The sequence below is a fragment of the Malaclemys terrapin genome, chromosome 11 (assembly GCF_027887155.1).
Source record: "Malaclemys terrapin pileata isolate rMalTer1 chromosome 11, rMalTer1.hap1, whole genome shotgun sequence".
NCBI lineage: Eukaryota > Metazoa > Chordata > Testudines > Emydidae > Malaclemys > Malaclemys terrapin.
The window spans coordinates 23933369-23949990 of record NC_071515.1 but is presented as its reverse complement, the minus strand read 5'-3'; the positions used below and the strand labels follow the sequence as shown (position 1 = coordinate 23949990).

The 16622-nt window shown below is 40.0% G+C and overlaps 1 protein-coding gene across 1 annotated transcript in view; it reads left to right on the top strand.

The window, feature by feature from the left end:
- PLCL1 (phospholipase C like 1 (inactive)) overlaps window positions 1–16622 on the top strand; it is a 304999-nt gene that overhangs the window by 250299 nt on the left and 38078 nt on the right. Inside the window, exons 2-3 of the mRNA XM_054044587.1 lie at window positions 857–3328; window positions 6148–6351. Coding sequence (XP_053900562.1) covers window positions 857–3328; window positions 6148–6351 — 2676 coding nt within the window. The remainder of the gene's footprint in view (window positions 1–856; window positions 3329–6147; window positions 6352–16622) is intronic.

The following is a 16622-nucleotide window of genomic DNA, read 5'->3' as shown; positions in this document are numbered from 1 at the left end:
AGGGAAGGCTGGCGCCCTCCTGGTGCGTAGGGTGGAGCGGAGATGGGCCTGACGGGGCACAGGAGCCGGCGGGAGCCCGTGCTGGGGGCCGGGACAGAACACAGCATTGCCAGCCCAGAGGCCTCTCCGGCCCCCTGAATGGCCAGGCTGGCTTCGGGTGATGAGATGTTACCCTGGCCTCTGCCCGTGAGGCCTGTTGTTCTTTCCCTTCTGGTCGCTGAGCCGTCAGGGAGCGCTCGGCTCGTGCTCCCAGGCTGTTCTCTGCAGCCTGCGGCGTTGGAAACGCACCTTCCTGTCAGTGACCGCTGCGAGTCTCCCGTGTTCCCCTGACGCCAGCGGCTGGGGCTTCGTGGAAACACCAGATATGGCGAGAGAGGGGCAACACTGAAGGAGGGGAATGGAAAGCGGGTCAGAATGAGGGCAGGGCCATCTCCCACCTGCCCAGGCTTTCCCTTCTACCTCAACCACCCCCTTTGCCCCCCAGGCTCTTCTAGGCTCTCCCCCCACTCCCTTCATCCCCGTAGCAACCCTCCAGGTTAATTCCATAACTGTGAAGCTTCTCACTGCTCAGTGAACCCTCCCCAATCCCAACTCCTCCAGTTACCGTGATTGTCCACAAATCCTCTCCTCCCAATATGCTTCTCAGGAGTGATTGTGACAGCTATGTTGTTGCAGCCAAACAAGACGCTGTGTAGTTATATTCTATAACTGAGTAGAGAATTGAATTATGGGAAGGGATAGTGCTTTATGTTTTGATGATCAAACAAATATAAGGTAGCTATGCTTTGTATATTATATATACACTTGACAAAGGGCCGAAGAAAATGTACTTAATTATTTTTAAATTATTTTACAGGATCCTTCCAACCAAAAATGTGGAAGGAAGAAAACTGTGTCCTTCAGCAGCATGCCATCCGAGAAGAAAATAAGCAGTGCTAGTGACTGTATCAGCTTTATGCAGGCTGGGTGTGAACTGAAGAAAGTCCGTCCAAATTCCCGCATTTATAATCGTTTTTTTACTCTAGACACTGACTTGCAAGCTCTTCGCTGGGAACCTTCCAAGAAAGACCCTGACAAGGCTAAGCTTGATATTTCTGCTGTAAAAGAGATAAGACTAGGGAAGAACACTGAAACATTCAGGAACAATGGACTGGCAGACCAGATTAGTGAAGACTGTGCATTCTCTGTAATTCATGGGGAGAACTATGAGTCTCTTGACCTGGTTGCCAATTCAGCTGATGTGGCCAACATTTGGGTGTCAGGTTTACGTTACTTGGTTTCTCGTAGCAAACAACCTCTGGATTTAATGGAAAACAGCCAGAATACCCCACGGTTTGTGTGGCTAAAAACTGTATTTGAAGCTGCAGATGTTGATGGTAATGGCATAATGTTAGAAGATACATCTGTAGAGTTAATCAAACAGCTTAATCCTACCCTAAAGGAATCAAAGATTAGGTTAAAATTTAAGGAAATCCAGAAAAGCAAAGAAAAACTAACAACTCGAGTAACTAAAGAGGAGTTTTGTGAAGCATTCAGCGAACTTTGCACAAGACCTGAAGTTTATTTCTTACTAGTGCAGATATCTAAAAACAAAGAATATTTGGATGCTAATGATCTCATGCTTTTTTTAGAAGCTGAGCAAGGAGTTGCTCATATAACTGAAGAAATGTGTCTAGACATTATCCGCAGGTATGAACTTTCTCAAGAAGGACGGTTGAAGGGATTTCTTGCCATTGATGGATTTACTCAGTATTTGGTGTCCCCAGAATGTGATATTTTTGACCCTGAGCACAGAAAAGTTGTCCAGGATATGACTCAGCCTTTATCACATTACTATATCAATGCATCTCACAATACCTATCTAATAGAAGACCAATTTAGAGGACCAGCTGATATCAATGGTTATGTCAGGGCTTTAAAAATGAATTGTAGGAGTATTGAACTTGATGTTTGTGATGGTCCAGATAATGAGCCCATCATTTGTAACCGTAATAGCATGACATCACCGCTTGCCTTTCGAAATGTTATTGAGGTAATAAACAAATTAGCCTTCATTACTTCAGAGTATCCTCTCATTCTCTGCTTGGGTAACCACTGCTCAATACAACAACAGAAAGTAATGGTTCAACACATGAAGAAGATTTTTGGAAACAAACTCTACACAGAAGCACCTTTACCATCAGAAGCCTACCTTCCATCACCTGAGAAACTGAAAATGAAGATCATTGTGAAAGGGAAGAAGCTCCCCTTTGACCAGGATTTATTAGAAGGAGAAGTCACTGATGAAGATGAAGAGGCTGAAATATCTCGAAGAATGTCTGAAGATTATGTGAATGACCCAAGGCTGATCTGGCTGTGCAGAGAGTTGTCTGATTTGGTATCGATATGCAAGTCTGTCCAGTACAAAGATTTTGTGGTATCTATGAAAAGTCAGAATTATTGGGAAATCTGCTCTTTCAGTGAGGCAGAGGCCAGTAGAATTGCAAATGAATATCCAGAGGACTTCGTCAATTACAACAAGAAATTTTTGTCTAGGATATACCCAAGTGCTATGAGGATAGACTCTAGTAACTTAAATCCCCAAGATTTTTGGAATTGTGGTTGTCAGATAGTGGCAATGAACTATCAGACTCCAGGCCCAATGATGGATTTACATACTGGCTGGTTTTTACAGAATGGGGAATGTGGCTATGTCCTTAGACCTTCTGTTATGCGTGATACAGTATCTTACTTTAGTGCAAATACAAAGGGCATCGTTCCAGGGGTCTCTCCTCAAGTTCTACATGTCAAAATTATCAGTGGTCAGAACTTTCCAAAGCCCAAGGGAGCTTGTGCAAAAGGGGATGTCATAGACCCATATGTTTGCATAGAAATTCATGGAATTCCTGCAGACTGTGCAGAACAAAGAACTAAAACTGTTCAGCAAAACAGTGACAATCCTATTTTTGATGAAAGCTTTGAGTTCCAAATAAATCTACCAGAACTTGCCATGATCCGTTTTGTTGTTTTGGATGATGACTATATTGGTGATGAGTTTATAGGCCAGTATACCATACCACTTGAATGTTTACAGCCTGGATATCGACATATACCCTTGCGCTGCTTTGTTGGAGATATCATGGAGCATGTTACACTTTTTGTTCACATTGCAATAACTAATCGAAGTGGAGGAGGAAAAGCACAAAAGCGCAGTCTGTCGGTGAGAATAGGAAAGAAAGGAAGCGAGTATACCATGCTGAGGAACACAAGCCTTAAGATTATAGATGATATCTTTAAACTAGCAGTGCATCCATTACGAGAGGCCACTGACATGAGGGAAAACATGCAGGTATGAAACTTTTTACTTCATTATTACTTTGTACTGAACACTTGGGTAAACATTCTGATCTCAGTCACAGCAGTATAAATCCATTGAAGTCAATGGACTTGCTTCAAAATTATACCTGTGTAACTAAAAGGAATATCTAGCCCTTGCAGTTTAAATACATAAAGTCCTGATTTGCCAAAGCTTGATATTTACTGAGGTTAATTAACATATAGATGTCAGGCTAAGCAGCTGTTTAATTTTTGAAAAATATTTAAAAGAAAAAAAGCCCACTGCTGATTTTAGCTAATTGGGAGATTTGAGTTGAGGACTAGCTTGTATCTCCAGGCCATAGAACTAGCGAGACATCCCATCCTGTCTCCTTTTTGAAGAATGTCATCTTACCTTTATCTTGTTAACTAGTGAAAAGTGTGTGAGTGTGTGTATATGTGCATGCGTGCGTGCCTAGAAACACCCAAATGTATGAGTCATTCAGGTCTTGTCTACATTACAGATGTGTACTCTGCTAAGAGTTATGTGATCCTACCTAAAACACATTCCTACCCATACACACATGCTCTATACATTTAACATGCCAACCAAATACCATTGGGATTACATTTTGCTTTTAGCTAAATGCTGGTTTAATCTGAACTGGTTCAATGCAGCGTGGACAGCATTAAGACGGTTTGGGCAGAAATGGGTAGACCTTCTGCTACTGTACCATAGTCCCAGAATCCAGTTCTTATAGATGTGTCAGGAACTGTGGGATAAGCACCCAGCGTGCAATTGAAAAAGTTTAATGGACGGGAAGAAACTGCAATGGTTCAGAACGTGAGTCAGCATGGCAGGTTTGCACTCTTTGTGCTTAATTTCATGCATTCTCACTGGTTCAGTTAGGAGAAAATCAGATCTGTGGTGTAGATGCTGGCAAAGAGAAACAAAACTGAATAAGGTTAAACAATAAGAATTGTATTTATATAGGAGAATGTACAATAGCTATTTCCTTGGTAAAGCAAAGGAAACAGTGTATTTATCCCTGGAAAACAGGACAAGAACACATTTTATATTACTTCACTGACCCTGCAATTCTGGACAGAGTCTAAAGCAAATTTAGTTTGGGCAGCTGGAAAGGTTTACAAAATGACATAAGTTATAAATCACTCTCAGAGGAATATCTTAAGCATATTTTTAAGAATGGGAAACTCTTCCCAGGCTTTTCTTCCTTGCAGGCCTTGAAAATAACTAATTTGAATCTCTGACTCCATCTTCTGTTCCCTTACATTCCCTTATTCTGTAACAATAAATATTAGATTACAGCTGTATACACGAAGTAGTATAACCAGAAAATAATTTATAAACCTCACCTAAAAATAGTATTAATGTGTGTTCAAAAACTAAATTTTGCTTCTAGATCTTGTTCTCATGGATAATTTATATGACAACCAGACAACAGATTTTATTTTCTAATACACCATTCAAATATATTTGGTTAAAAGAAGAGCCTCTGTTAATTTAGGGTTACCATACGTCCGGCTTTTCCCGGACATGTCCGGCTTTTTGGGCTCCAAATCCCCGTCCGGGGAGAAATCCTAAAAAGCCGGCCATGTCCGGGAAAATCGGGACATGCGGGGCCGGCGGTGCTGGGCCAGGGGCTGGGCCGGGCCGGCGGGGCCGGGCCAGGGGCCGGGCCGGGGGCCAGCGGTACCGAGCTGGGGGCCGGGGGCCGGCAGGGCCGGACCGGGGCTGCGGGCCGGGGGGTGCCAAGCCGGGGGCCGGGATGGGGACCGGCAGTGCTGGGCGGGCCGGGGGTGCTCGGCCAGGGGCCGGGCCCGGGGCCGACACCCCAGGGGCCGAGCCGACCCAGGCTGGAGATGCCGGGGGGGCCAGACTGGGCCGCGCCTCCTCCCCCCACACCTCCCTTACCTGCTTCAGGCTTCCCGCGAATCAAATGTTCGCGGGAAGCAGGGGAGGGGGCGGAGTCGGGGCGGGGGCGTGGCCGAGGCATGGCCGGGGCCCCGTGGAGTGTCCTCCTTTTGGAGGCTCAAAATATGGTAACCCTATGTTAATTACTTTAACATTTTCGGATTCCTGACCTGCAAAGATACAGAGTCCTGCAAATCCACAGATATCCACTTTTGTATTGTTTACTATCTTTGCGGACCAGATACAGATCCAAATTTTTATATACGCACAGGGCTCCAACAGTGAGATTCGGTGCAGATACAAATACATATAAAAGGTGGAGTGCGGGTCACAAGTTCATTATTGTGGATGCAGATCGGATGTGGATCCAAATTTTTGTATCCTCACAGGGGTCTAAAATGCAGTATGGTAACAGTTGTGTTCTGCTGGTTGCTCCAATGTTCTGTTACTGGGATTCTACCTCGATATAAAGCTGTCCTCAGGAGCCAAAAAATCTTACCGCATTATAGGTGAAACCGCGTTATATTGAACTTGCTTTGATCCACTGGAGTGCGCAGCCCCGCCCCCCTGGAGCACTGCTTTACCGTGTTATATCCAAATTCGTGTTATAGCGGGTGGCATTATATCGAGGTAGCGGTGTACATCTTTTTTCAGGCCTTCTATAAAAAACATAAAGAAGCAGCAAAGGTCACAACCTTTTTTTATTTTACTCTTTGCAGATTATCTTTTAATTCTTATGAGTTTCTTATCCTCACTTAAAACAGTATGATCACAGGGACAAACTTATTCTTAGAATTTTCCAAATGCTCACGAAACCGTGTGTGTGTGGATGTGTAAGAGGCACTAGTTGACTTACTTTTATAAACCAGAATGGGATGGTGAGCTACGGTAAATGCAAATCCATTTTTCCCCCACAGAATGCAATTGTGTCTGTTAAAGAGCTTTGTGGACTCCCTCCAATCGCCAGTCTGAAGCAGTGCATCTTGACTTTGTCCTCACGGCTTATAAACAGTGACAATACTCCCTCTGCCACTGTCTATATGAAAGATACATTCCCTTACCTGGAGCCTCTGGGGACCATGCCTGATGTGCAGAAAAAGCTTATGGCTGCATACGATCTGGTAGGAGCTTTTATAACTGTGTTTTTATTACTGTGTTGTTGTTATTTCGAAATATGGTGGGCCAATTCACGCTTCTGTTACTCTTGTGAGAGGTCCCATTGAGATTAGTGGGGCTATTCATATGCATAAGAAAAGCAAGATTTGGCCCTTAATCATGAATTGATTTGTCTGTATTCACTTACCTGCAGTTTGATTGTAGTGAATTATATCGCTGGAGATAAAATTCTGCAAAGCTTGAGCTACCGGGTAGCAAGATATTGATGTACAGGGAGCGTTATTTTAGCAGTGGAAAGGACTAATACAACTCATTATTTTTAGTGAAAGCTTAGATTATGCGGTAAATAGCTAAGATTGTACAAGATCCTAACGGACAGTATTTTTGCTCTCATGCTTTTTTTTGTTTTAAGGTATGTTACAAATAATACTAGAGTAAACCATTGGAAAATTTGTCTAGAAATTCTTCATGACGGAAAACTGACTAAGAACATACAAAAGGGACAGAATGAAATAAATAAATAAAGGATCTTGGTTAGTGAGTCCACATATTTCCCTAAAGTATTTTCCCACAACTTCATCTGTTTTAGGTTGATGATTTAACATGTTCAAATATAATTCCTTTCTAAAAAGAATAAGTCCCTATTTTTCAAAGTTTTTCTCAATACATATTTTCTTTTTTAGATCGAGTCAATGTGCAGAATATTGAAATCTGTTGTCTTTTCATGATGAAATAGTAAACGATGTATCTGAACATTAACATTTCAAAGTATAATATAGTGTCTGTGTGTGGGGATTACGCCTTCAACTGTTGAAAGAAGTTATAGTGAAAAATGCCACCCCACCTTATTGTGGCATTTGTAATGACTCAGGTGGTGGTTCTTTTTTAATAGAGAAGTGGTTGTTAACCTTAAGAAATTTCTTTCTACTAGAGGAAATGTCAGTCCATGTGACAGTCGGGTGAAAAATGGGAGCCAGTGTATGTTTCTGCTGGTAAAAGCGAACCCAAACTAGAAAGCTTTAGTGAACTCTGAATTTAAATTATGCAAGTAACATGTGGGGATAAATTAAAAGATAAGGAGATTAATAGAGCAGAAAGGGACAATCTTTGTTGTTGTTGTCTAACAGTTCTCAACTGAAAGGGCTCGTATTCATAAAATTGAAAACAAAGGGAGACTTTGGCAGAGCACCATGTAAAATATTTTGTGTATGTTTTTAATAAAAGATATGCTGAAAGTGCTATCTTAATAGGTTTTTAATGGAGAAGATTTCAAATCTTAGGGACTGATTCTGCAGACACTTGCTCTATTCCTTTACTCACCTAAGTAGTCCATTAATCTCAAGGGACTACTCTTGGGTTTACGCAGCTGGAGCCTTGTTTGCCCCCCACACAAAAAAGTTTGTTCATATTAACACTGAGTTGTCTATTAAGTACTTTCATGTAGCACATCTCTTATGTTTGAGATATATTTTTTAATTGCTTTAACAGTTGAACTGTTATGGGATGTTATGAAAATTAATCACTGATTTTAAAAAAATACTACGAGTGTTGTATTTTTTCTGTGGGTAAACCTGTCATCTGAACATATCTTTTTTTTCATGAAAATGGTAAACTCTGTCAGTGTGTTTAATGGGGCATAGACAGCTCGGCTATTCCACGTGAATGAAGATGCAGACGCTCTGAGACCAGTAGCAATGATCTTGAAAACAATTAGCTGTCTGTTATATTGGATTGTTCTTTTGTCAACAGACATGCTAGACAAAGATCATTTTCTGTGGGTTGTTTGCTTTTTCCTGGACAATTAGGTGTTTTTTTAAATTATTATAGACCCTTGAAAAGGAGTTACAGTTCCAGAAACAAAGCACATGGGATGTTTCAAATTGTGCTACCTTAACATTTTGTTTGAGAGAGTCTCCCAGAAGAATTTCATATTTGTTTCATTTTTTAAAAATGGCCTCTCTGCAATAGTTTTGTGGAACTTATCTTTTATTCTACATTTTATGAAGAAAAAGAATCCTCTGAAGAAAGTCAGGGTGTATAAAAGATCTGCGAAGTAGAAAAAGGGATGGAATCAACTAAAAGGAAGAAACTTAGATGAAGTGTTGGCAGAAAAAATAATTTATCCATTTTGAAGAATATATGAAAATGCAGGAACATGGTTTATAGCTGTTTATTTTCCAAGTTTACTCATAGATTTGGTTATTACTATATATGATCAATTGACCCCCCCTAACTGTTATCACTAATTATCACCCACCTACAGTGGAATAATATAATGTTTCATTTGTAAAGCTACAATTCAGATTTTTTCATGTAATAAGAATCTTCCTGGATTTCTTCATTTTCACCTATACTTGTGCTTGCTCACTTTCTTCAAAGGTTGGCACAGCAATCTTCTTTGAGGTGGGCAGCATGCAACTCATTTTAGAACCTGTCAAATTCATTTAAAAGTTCATTGATCACATTTAAAAGGGAAATATTTAGCATGGTGAAAGTGACAGAAGCTAAGCTGGAAAGCAGAAATGGTTGAATTGTTCATTGCAAATAATTATACAAGTAATTTAGCACTTTTTTAGTTGTGAATTGTTCTAAAAAAGATTCTGATTTCTGTGTCTGCATTCAATATTCATATGTATTCGCAAAATAGCGTATGCAAACAAATTTGAGCCTCTGGCTGCTTGTGAATAGTTCATTTAAACTGTTAGCTGTTTGTGGTAACCATTCACCTAAGTCGCATGGTATTGTTTTTCCTCCCTGATGGGAAGACTGAAGCTTTTTAAACACAAATGTTACATTTAGCAAATAATAAATAAACAAATCCTCTTTTTGTACACAGATACCCCTGCTCATGTGCAGATACAAATACTTCTATCAAAAAACCCTTTCCTCAAACATTTGTGCAAATGTTTGTGAATAACAAATAATAAGTACAAAGATGGTTTGACTGAAAAGCCATTTGGAATTTGAACAAATGTTTTTGAATGCTCTTCTTCAGCATTCAAACATCTGTATGGGAAATTATTTTGGAACCGTTAGTTAGATGAAAAAAAAGCAACTTTTTTCCAGATATTGCTCAGCAAAGAAAGGCTGGGGTAGTATAGGAACACCTTTCAAGAGAGAGGAATTAGGGATTTTTGGGAAAGGGGATAATGTCAGAGAAAATGTTAGTGAAGAGTAAGTAGATATATTGCACACAATTTATATGCAGATATTATGTTAATACAATTTTAATGTTAAACAATTTTTTAAAAGCCAGGAAATGCACAAGTTTGGGTTTTTTTGGTGTGTTTTTTTTATTTTCTTTTTCAGATTCAGACTCTTGGCCATTGACACACTTCCAAATGGATATTATAGGTCAGATCCTCAGCTGGCGCAGATCAGCATCAATCATTAAAGTTAGTGGAGAAATGCAGATCTATAACAGATGAAGATCTGCCCCGAATATGTGCAATACTTCAAATTTCAGCTCTATTTGAATTTTCTGTATGGTCACAAGTGTGATAGTCTTTTATTCCAATGGGATAGGTACCTCTTTTTCACTTGCATCATTCAAAAATGGCTGAACAGATTTTCCAGATTTTCCCAACAAAATTTGTCTTTCAACTGAGGCAATTTCAGCACCAAAGAATAATTTTTCAGACAGCTCTGAACAAGTAAAAATGAGAGGGGTGGCTAACTTCACTAGTATTCGCTGCCAAGAGAATGTTGTAATACACTGATGTCAAGCATAACTTAAAGCAGAATTTGGTCCAACTTGTGAATATTAACTATGTATGGAAACTTGTATTGATATTTGGTTTTAGAGTTTGGTTGCATATTTTTATCTAGATATGGGTGTAGTGTGTAAAAGCAATTTTTAGATTTCTTATTGTATTTTCTCTCAATATTTTTTTCTCTCCATCTGTTTGTACATCTTTCTCCATCTGTGTATCTTTCTCTTTCCTTCCTCCAGTCTTATTTTGGTTTATCTTCCCCTCCTCCCAGTCACATCCATTAGTTCCCTGCAAAATAGGGCCTGAGTGATATCAGAGCTCTTAATATGGAATACCATTAGGTTGCCTTTCTTTCAGTATTTTGTAGCGTAGACATGCTCAAAGTACAACAAAAAAACCCAAGTATTTCTGCTGATTTGTATATTTCAAACTCTCCCAAATGATGTCTGCATTCTTGATCGGCATTCTTACTACCACAGTGTGTTGTGCGTAAGCTCAACATATAGAAAACTGAATTTGCTGTACATTGGAATAGATATCATGGTATTTTAAATAGCCAGTATCCCTTTTTCAGCCCCTGTCAGCATCTAGATATCCCCACTTCTTACAAGGCTTGCTGGCAGATGATTACTTACTTGGCTGTTTCTTGTCCTAAATGCTTGCAATAAATGCTTGATGTTAAAAGAGAAAATCGTTTTTAAATTTTCATTAGCTCAGTTTGCACTTCAATTGTTCAACCAATAGATTATATCTTTGAAGAGGGAGGGCAAGATTCTGCTTGCACTCCTCGGGCAAAACTCCTCATTGACAAAGATACATTCAAGAATACAGAGTTTACAGGGCTTTTCTCTCAAAATTATCTCCTGACTCCACCGGTAAGGGGAGAGAGAGAGAAAAAAAAGTTATCTTTTTTTAGTGTTGATTTCTATTCTTAATGTCTGGACTATTTATTATTTGATTTTTTTGAACTATCCCTCTGTATCATTTATCTTCCCAGAGAGTGTGGCGCTTTAATTTTTCACTTTTTTTGGTGAGGCTGCCACGATAATTTCCTCTCCCTTTTTCAATTTACAGAAAAATGTATAAAGAACAAGGAAATAATTTGTACCAGTGTAGTTTCTAAAAAGAAATCCTTTGTATTTATTGATTCTCCAATTTTCTCTTAATACATACAAGACATAATATTTAAATGGGCAAAGAATTCAGGTGTTATTGTTAAGATAAATATCTTACTAGCACCTTAGTTTATTAAAAGTGAAGGAAAGTTAACTAACATGAGTGGCTAGAAGTGGATTAGATTTTGAAGTCATTGCTCTTCACGCAATTTAGACAGTGAAATGAGACAAGTCAGTTTCATTTTTCAATCACTGTCAGTTTCGCTTTCTGCTTCCCATTTACTACATACCATAGTGCTGTTATGTTTGAACCAAATCTTACTTATCATACTATAAACACATCAGAGGTACAACTACCGCGGAGGGAGAGAAGTTGTTTAAGTTAAGCACCCATGTGGACACAAGAACAAATGGATATAAACTGGCCATCAACAAGTTTAGACTTGAAATTAGATGAAGGTTTCTAACCATCAAAGGAGTGAAGTTCTAGAACATCCTTGATAAGTTTATGGAGGAGATGGTATGATAAAACTGCCTACAATGGCATGTAGCCGAATTGTGACTGCTAGCAGCAAATATCCCCGATGGCCAGTGATGGGATTCTAGATGAGGACTCTGAGTTACTCCAGAGAATGCTTTCCAAGGCATGTGGCTGTTGGGCCTTCCTGAAATGCTCAGGGTCTAACTGACTACCGTATTTAAAATAAAATTTAAAATTAAATAATTTTCCCATGGGTGAGATTGGCAGAGACACTGAAGGTTTTTTGCCTTCCTCTGAAGCATGAGTCACTTGCAGGTTTAAACTGGAGTAAATGGTGAATTCACGATAACTTGAATTCTTTGAGTCATGATTTGAGGAGTTCAGTACCTCAGCCAGCGAGTAGAGGTCTATTACAGGAGTGGGTGAGTGAGGTTCTATGGCCTGCAAGAGGTCAGACTAGATGATCTGTCCTTAAACTTGATGAGTCTAAGAAGCCTGGCTAGTTTCAATGGGACAGTTCAGGTGAATGAGATGAACAGAATTTTGGCCTTCCTGTTTCCATCATTGCTGAGCAATGTTTAACTTTAAAAAATCTATTTTGTTGAAACATTTAACATGTGCATACTGGCTTTTATGTCTTCCACCGCCTTACAAAATACAAACTTACATTTGGGGCTTAACCACTTACGTGTTCCATCAATCTGAACAGCCTGTTATTAATTTCTTCAGTTTAAAAGTGTTTCCTGTACTATTTTTCCATATGGGGAGGTTGTCCCATTAAAAGCATTTTACCAGAGGACTTGTATCTTTCTCCCAGAATCAGTTCCTATAGAAACTTTAATCATGGGGGCTACTTTCATTGGAGCAATAGTCCTAGATCCTCTGGTCTTATTGAGTTGCAATTGAAAAGCACCAAATGTAGGTGGGAAGGGCAATGCCATTGTGGCTGTGGCAGTCTCTGCTAAGACAAGTGTGACAGAATGTACCCCTGTGTTCATACCCTACCCGTTATTGTAATAATCTTTGTACAAAGTATGCTTTGTGAGGTATTTAAATAACTCATAATTTGCTGATCAATAATGTGGCAAAATGCACATAACAGCATTATATGTGAACTTATAAACATAAGCTCAGCTCATCACTTGGAAGTAACAGAGGAGGAGATGACCTTGGATATTGGTTGATCACAGGATGACGGAGCCGCCAATGTGATATGGCTGTGAAAAAAGCTAATGCGGTCTTGGGATGCATCAGGCGAGGTATTCCCAGTAGAGATAAGGAGGTATTAGTACCATTATACAAGGCACTGGTGAGACCTCCTCTGGAATATTGTGTGCAGTTCTGGTCTCCCGTGTTTAAGAAGGATGAATTCAAACTGGAACAGGTACAGAGAAGGGCTACTAGGATGATTTGAGGAATGGAAAACCTGTCTTATGAAAGGAGACTCAAAGAGCTTGGCTTGTTTAGCCTAACCAAAAGTAGGCTGAGGGGGAGATATGATTGCTCTCTATAAATATATCAGAGAGATAAATACCAGGGAGGGAGAGGAATTATTTAAGCTCAGTACCAATGTGGACACACGAACAAATGGATATAAACTGGCCATCAGGAAGTTTAGACTTGAAATTAGACGAAGGTTTCTAACCATAAGAGGAGTGAAGTTCTGGAATAGCCTTCAAAGGGGAGCAGTGGAGGCAAAAGACATATCTGGCTTCAAGACTAAGCTTGATAAATTTATGGCAGGGATGGTATGATGGGATAGCCTAATTTTGGCAATGAATTGATCTTTGACTATTAGCGGTAAATATACGCAATGGCCTGTGATGGGACACTAGATACGGTGGGATCTGAGTTACTACAGAGAATTCTTTCCTGGGTGTCTGGCTGGTGAGTCTTGCCCACATGCTCAGGGTTTAGCTGATCGCCATATTTGGGGTTGGGAAGGAATTTTCCTCCAGAGCAGATTGGCAGAGGCCCTGGGGGTTTTTCGCCTTCCTCTGCAGCATGGGACACGGGTCACTTGCTGGAGGATTCTCTGCACCTTGAAGTCTTTAAACCACAAGTTGAGGACTTCAGTAGTTCAGACATAGGTCAGGGGTTTGTTACAAGAGTGGGTGGGTGAGATTCTGTGGCCTGCGTTGTGCAGGAGGTCAGACTAGAAGGTCATAATGGTCCCTTCTGACCTTAAAGTCTATGAGTCTGAAAGGATGTTCTCCAGATAAGTCTGGGGAGTGGCCAAACCAGTTCCTCAGAGACAAAGGTAAGCTAATGCCTCAACCAGGTATAAACAAGGTTGATGGACCGTTACCTGATAAGTGGCCATTCTTTGGAAGGAAAGGGGTCAGGGGCAAAAAAAATCTACATCTTAGCAAAGAAACAGCATGAAGTTCCCTTCTACACAGATTGCCTGTTGCCTTGCTCCCAGCTGGAAATGCTTCTCAAAGGGGGAACAGGACTGTGAAAGGAAGGGTCAGACACACTAAGACACACCCTTATTTCTCTCCCTGCCCATCACATTCACTGCACTTGAAGTGAGAAAGGAAGCAAGCATTGGACTTTGGGGGGAGGGTCATGACCTATAGGGTTTGGTCAGTAAAACTGCTGAAAGCATGTGGTAAGAAACTGTGCTTGAATCTGATATAGTTTGATAAGTTAGGTATTACTAAACATCTTAGCTTTATTTTTCTTGTAATCATTTTTTACTTTTATGCCTCATTATTTGTACTCACTTAAAATCTATCTGTTTGTGGTTAATAAACTTGTTTTAGTGTTTTATCTGATCCAGTGTGTTCAAGTTGAAGTGTCTGGGTAACTCCTTTTGGGGTGACAAGTTATGTGCATATTATTCCCTTACTGGAATAAAGGACTCAAGAGATCTGTAATGTCCAGGAGAGGGCTGGGCAGTAGAGAACATACGTTTCTGTGGGGGAAATCTAAGACTAGCAGTGTGTTGCGGTCACCCTGCAGTATAACCAAGGCTGGTGAGAGCCAAAGTGTGGCTGGCAGGCTGCAGTTAAACACGGATGCTCAGGGTGTGGCTTGCCTGCTTGAAGGCTGTTTGTGAGTGGCCCAGGTAGGAGGCATCCAAACAAATGTTAAGACTCCCCAGGTTGCAGGGCAGGGTGCCATCCTTGCTCATTAGTCTGGAATGTACTGTGGTATGTCACAATAAGAATTTTTTTATTTAAAAAAAAAAAAAAAAAACCAAATACCATGATTGATGAATGACATTTGAAAAAAATCATTTTAAATTAGTCAATTCAAGTAAATACCCTGATGGATTATATTTTATATTTTCTGAAAAACACCCACCGTTGAAAAGGAACATCACTTTATAGACTAAAGATTATTTCTTCTTCACCTCAGTGCAACGGTAGAGAAGTTACTCCTTTGCCTCCTATCAAGTGTATTGGGGAAGCTCTCAAATCTAAATTGCCTTCTCATGTTTGTTCCACTGGGACAAAGGCTGCTTAATTTTACATGAAAATTACAGACAGGATTGCAAACATTAACAGGCTCAATTCTACTATGCAATCCTGTTTTCATTGTTTTATCCTGGGGGTGTTGACAGCCGCAAGATTCAACTGTCAGCATCAAGAGAGCTGGGGACTACTCTACATGGCGTTTCAGTAAAGGAAAGTTGACATTTCATTGTAGCTTTCCCCATGAAAACTATTGTAATTGTTATTCGATATCTCTGTTGGATAGTCTGAGCATAACCCTACCATAAACTCCTAGGAAGAGGTGCAGTCGGTGGCAGATGGTGATCAATTTTCATAGTTTACATAATTTTATATAGAAATTGGAGGCTTGCAGGACATTCATATCAATGCAATTTTCTGAGGTCTTACTGATGATAGGATTTATACATGTAGGGGATGCTGAGCTATGTGAAGGCCTCATAGGTATGGTTAAGAGATCAGAGCACACGACCAGGAGCCAAGAATTCTGGACTTTCAAGCCTATCTCTGAGACTTGTCTTGGGCAGGTCACTTAGCCTCTCTCCTGCTGTTTCTCCATTTTAAATTGGGCATATCCGTACTTAATCTAAATCCTGCCTCATAGGGGTGTTGTGAGGATTAGTAAATTAATGCCAAGTAGGAGCTGGAGGACAGGCCAATCATTTGTAAAGCAGTGTGTTGGCAATCCTGTGGGATGCTGGGCATCCTCCACCCCATTTGTTGAAACCAGTTGGAGTCGAGGGCACTCAGCACCTCAGTGGAGGCACTCAGCACCTTATTGAATGAGGCCTATATAAGTGCTGAGTATTATTGATGAAATTCTACCAGGTTTCTTTGACATCCATGAAAATACACAAATCTTCTTTTGTATCTTGGGCCAGTGGTAAGGTGCAATTTTTGGAAAGACTTTTGCTCTCTCCATTGTTGAGACCACACTCTGCATTCCTAACTGGCAGCAGAAAGGCTCCTTTAATACAAGATTACTGCGTGCAATGGTGTAGAAAAGCCAGAGGGTTGGTAGAAATGGTCATTTTCTCCCAGAAGAAAAGAGGAAAAAAATCAAAGAGAAAAAATCAACATGATGCATGAACAAGCAAGTAATAAAGAATGAAAGGCATTGGAGACTATTGAAACTAGTTTCAGTCCAGGAAGCATATTTTGACAGAAAATAATTTTATCCTGTGTAGCTGTATCAAGCTTTTTTCTTCTATAGGAATACAGGGGAGAATGGATTTTGTTTCCTTGGTGTGCTGCGTACGTCAAAGCAGCGAGATATTTGTGTTAGATGTAGTTTGTATATGTTTATTTAGATATAGAGATGTCTAATTCAAAATATAATATATAATATAAAAATTAAGACTTACACATCTAGGTTTTTGGCACAGCACGTTATAGATAGGCGCTAATTGGGAAGTTTGGGGCCATCAGGATTTTGATTCAGACCGATCTCTAATTGGAACATTAACACCTAATAAATTACCAATATCTTTTAAATACTTTTTAAAC